This window comes from Trypanosoma theileri, assembly GCF_002087225.1.
Source record: "Trypanosoma theileri isolate Edinburgh chromosome Unknown TM35_Tth_10_V1, whole genome shotgun sequence".
Taxonomy (NCBI): Eukaryota; Euglenozoa; class Kinetoplastea; order Trypanosomatida; family Trypanosomatidae; genus Trypanosoma; species Trypanosoma theileri.
The window spans coordinates 78,398-81,423 of NW_021639852.1; the positions used below are offsets into that span (position 1 = coordinate 78,398).

At 42.9% G+C, this 3,026-nt stretch overlaps 2 protein-coding genes across 2 annotated transcripts; both read left to right on the plus strand.

Moving 5' to 3' along the window:
* Positions 1–29: 29 nt before the first annotated feature.
* TM35_000101250 (uncharacterized protein) lies at positions 30–1,598 on the plus strand (the record flags this gene model as incomplete). The annotated part of the gene is made up of 1 exon (XM_029024616.1): positions 30–1,598. The coding sequence occupies one exon, from the start codon at positions 30–32 to the stop codon at positions 1,596–1,598; it is 1,569 nt and encodes a 522-aa protein (XP_028883923.1).
* A 491-nt stretch (positions 1,599–2,089) lies between these two features.
* TM35_000101260 (putative mitochondrial DNA topoisomerase II) lies at positions 2,090–2,986 on the plus strand (the record flags this gene model as incomplete). Its single annotated transcript, XM_029024617.1, has 1 exon — positions 2,090–2,986. One exon carries the CDS (start codon positions 2,090–2,092, stop codon positions 2,984–2,986), a length of 897 nt encoding a protein of 298 aa, XP_028883924.1.
* Between the last annotated feature and the right edge of the window lie 40 nt (positions 2,987–3,026).

Genomic DNA, 3,026 nt, shown 5'->3' on the forward strand with positions numbered 1-3,026 from the left:
TATATATATATATATATATATATATCGCCATGCTTCTGGGTACACTGTGCCGGTGGAGTAAGCGTACACCTGGATATGTATTTTGGCGGCAGAGCACACTTGTAGAGTTAGAGCACGCCAAGCGCAGTTATTTACTCTCTGAACGTCCATTGCCCATTGCAGATGTTGCGCGGCGTATGGTGCGTGTAAAGGCACGCTATCTTGACACAAATGACTTTCATGAACAGAACCTTCTTCGTGGGGAGTATAAATACTTCTCTGGAAAACTCTGTGATATTCGTCATTCCCGTCCAGAGGATATGATTGCATATGTTGAGTGTGGTTCTTTCTTTGGTTTTTGGGATACGGCGCAGATGGATAGAGTGATGGATGAATTACTGTTGAAATTGGAGGAATTAGGACCCGCAGAACTTGTACATCTCTTCATATCTTTACCTTCTCTGCGAAAACAGGGAAGTATGCTTTATCAACATGTGGCCCGTGCCCTTGTGGACGCCGTGCCGGATCTTTCATTAGAAGAATGTATGCGAGTAACAGCGGCGTGTGATGAGACAACACCGCAGGAACTTGTGCATAATTTAATGCGGGCATTTGAACCGGAAGTAATAAGTGGTGGTCTCACACCATCACAGGCTGTGGAGTTGATGGATATGTTAGGCGCATCCACTCCCGCTATGCAAGAGGAGTTTGAATCCTTGTTTGAAAAGATACGGCAGACGGCCGTGGCTGGAATAGATACACTCTCTTTAATGGATATTGCCGTGATGTGTACATCGTTGAAAATGCGAGAGATATTAGATGTGAAGATAGAGAGTGATGCAGTACATCAATTTCTTCATCGATTAGATGAGAGTTGTGCGAGATCAACGGCGATGATGTTTGGGGCAGTTAGTAATACACATTCCTTTTCACAAGCCATGGAAGAACGGGTAGTTTTTCTTGCAACCGATTTTACACCAACCGAGTTGCTTAGTGTCTTTAGGGTGTATATGGATGATTTTACTTCCATGTGTCTCGTTTCCTCTGGTGATAATCTAACAGGAATCTCATTAGCCTCATCCGCATCTTCACAGGATGTATTCACAAATAGTCGTTTAGAGGAATTGCAGTTTGCGATTCAGCGTAAATCAGCACTCATGCATGTATTACAAGAGCTTACAGATCAAATGGTAACACTATTGGAGTCTGCTGCTTCTTACATGTCACCTTTTGCACAACTTCAACATTTAGAAGTTTTCTACAGAGCTGTGGAAGATCTGGATGGAAATGTATCTCAACTAACAGAATCCCTCCCACGCATCTCTCGCTGTCTTCATCTCCTCTCTGCAAAGATTATCGCCTCCGTAGGGCAGTACACTTACTCTGAACTTGTAGCGTTACTACAACTATTCGGACCTTTAGGAAGACTCGTTTCAGATGCGGCCGTAGGGGCTGCGGTGCAGGAACTCAGTCGGCGGGATATTGCGAGTACGAGAGATGAGGCGATGGAGTTCTGCACAGCACTGCAGCAAGTCTCGGGTCTTCGGGCGGAATATCAATCTCGTATTGTAAACCACTTGCTGCCTAAACTTCGTGAACACTGTGCGCAAGATGGTTGACAATGAATTTCTATCCTTATATCTATTACTATTTTTTTTTTTTTTTTAAGGAGGGATGAGGTGTGACTCACTCGTATTCCTAAAGAGTCCTATTTCACATGTGTTTTTTTTTTTTTTTGTTTTTTGTTGTTCTTTTCATACTTCGAGTAATCTAATTTTTTTTTTTTTTTTTCGTTCTTTTTGAACTTGTGTTCTTTTTTTTATCCCCCGTTTAAATTCTTCTTGGTATATATATATATATATATATATATATTTGGCTGCTGAAGGCGAGTAGGGTGCTGAGAAATTAATCTTGCCTGTTCGTGTTCTCTGACCCATCGAAGTAGAAACTCATACGTTTATATATATAAATCAACTACAGAAGACGGAAGGAAGAGCAGAAAAAGCAAAAAAAAAAAAAAAAAAAAAAAAAAAACCGAATATAGTAAAATAAAGAAAAATAAAGGAGGAACAAATATATATATATAGATTGAGGGGAGGAGATAATAGTGATGCTACGCCGTGTACGACTTCTGTATTCACCTCTTGATGAACTTATCATCACTGGAAGCCGTTGGTCACGTTTATTAGCTAAGCCAGTATCAAACGGATCCACATCATCCTCAACATCATCATCATCATTAACCAAAACACCATTTATTACACTCATTCCAACATTGCATGTGGCCTCACTACAGTTCTACGATAAGGTACTAGATTACATGGTAAAGGCTGTAAAGGAGCGGGATAATGTTGTGATTCTACTAGAGGGCATCTGCGATGATGAGGATGTCGAAGTACAACAAATGGAGGAGTATTTTCAAATTTCCCACAACGCTGATCTCCGCACTGCGCTGCTGAAGAAAGCCGACACGAACACTCTCTACACAGAAGAAACAATGCGGGTGATATGTGAAGAGTTGGCGGTGCGATATGATGCCCTTAAAGAGGCCGCCGCAACTGTACGGCTGCAGGAGTGTTATCTCCGACCAAAAATGGCCGCACTGGTTGGCGCTCATCTCCGCAATGATGCGGATCTCAACATGCGAGAGGTGTTAGCCATTCTCCGTGAGGAGAACAGTAGTGATGAGAAGAATGCCGATATGACTATTGACATTCCCGTCAGTCAACTCGGCGCACAACCGGCAGTGCGGCAAAAACGAGAGGCGAAAGTTGCGAGAGCCGCACAACAAAGATGTGTGGAGTGGGCGCGGCTTGGATGCGGCGGTGAAGTAATTCTGCCGTGGGGATTTTATCACGCGGAGGCCATTCGACATAATATTCTCGCCATGAATGCAAAAGATGATAATGTGGTGTTTGTAGAGAGTGATGAGACACTCTGCCGTGTACCTTTTGGAGTTACTAGGGAACTCCTTGAGTGTGCTGATAGCAAACCCGCACCGAAGTAAACAAGAATGATGAGGAAGAGGAAGAAGAAGAAGAAGAAGA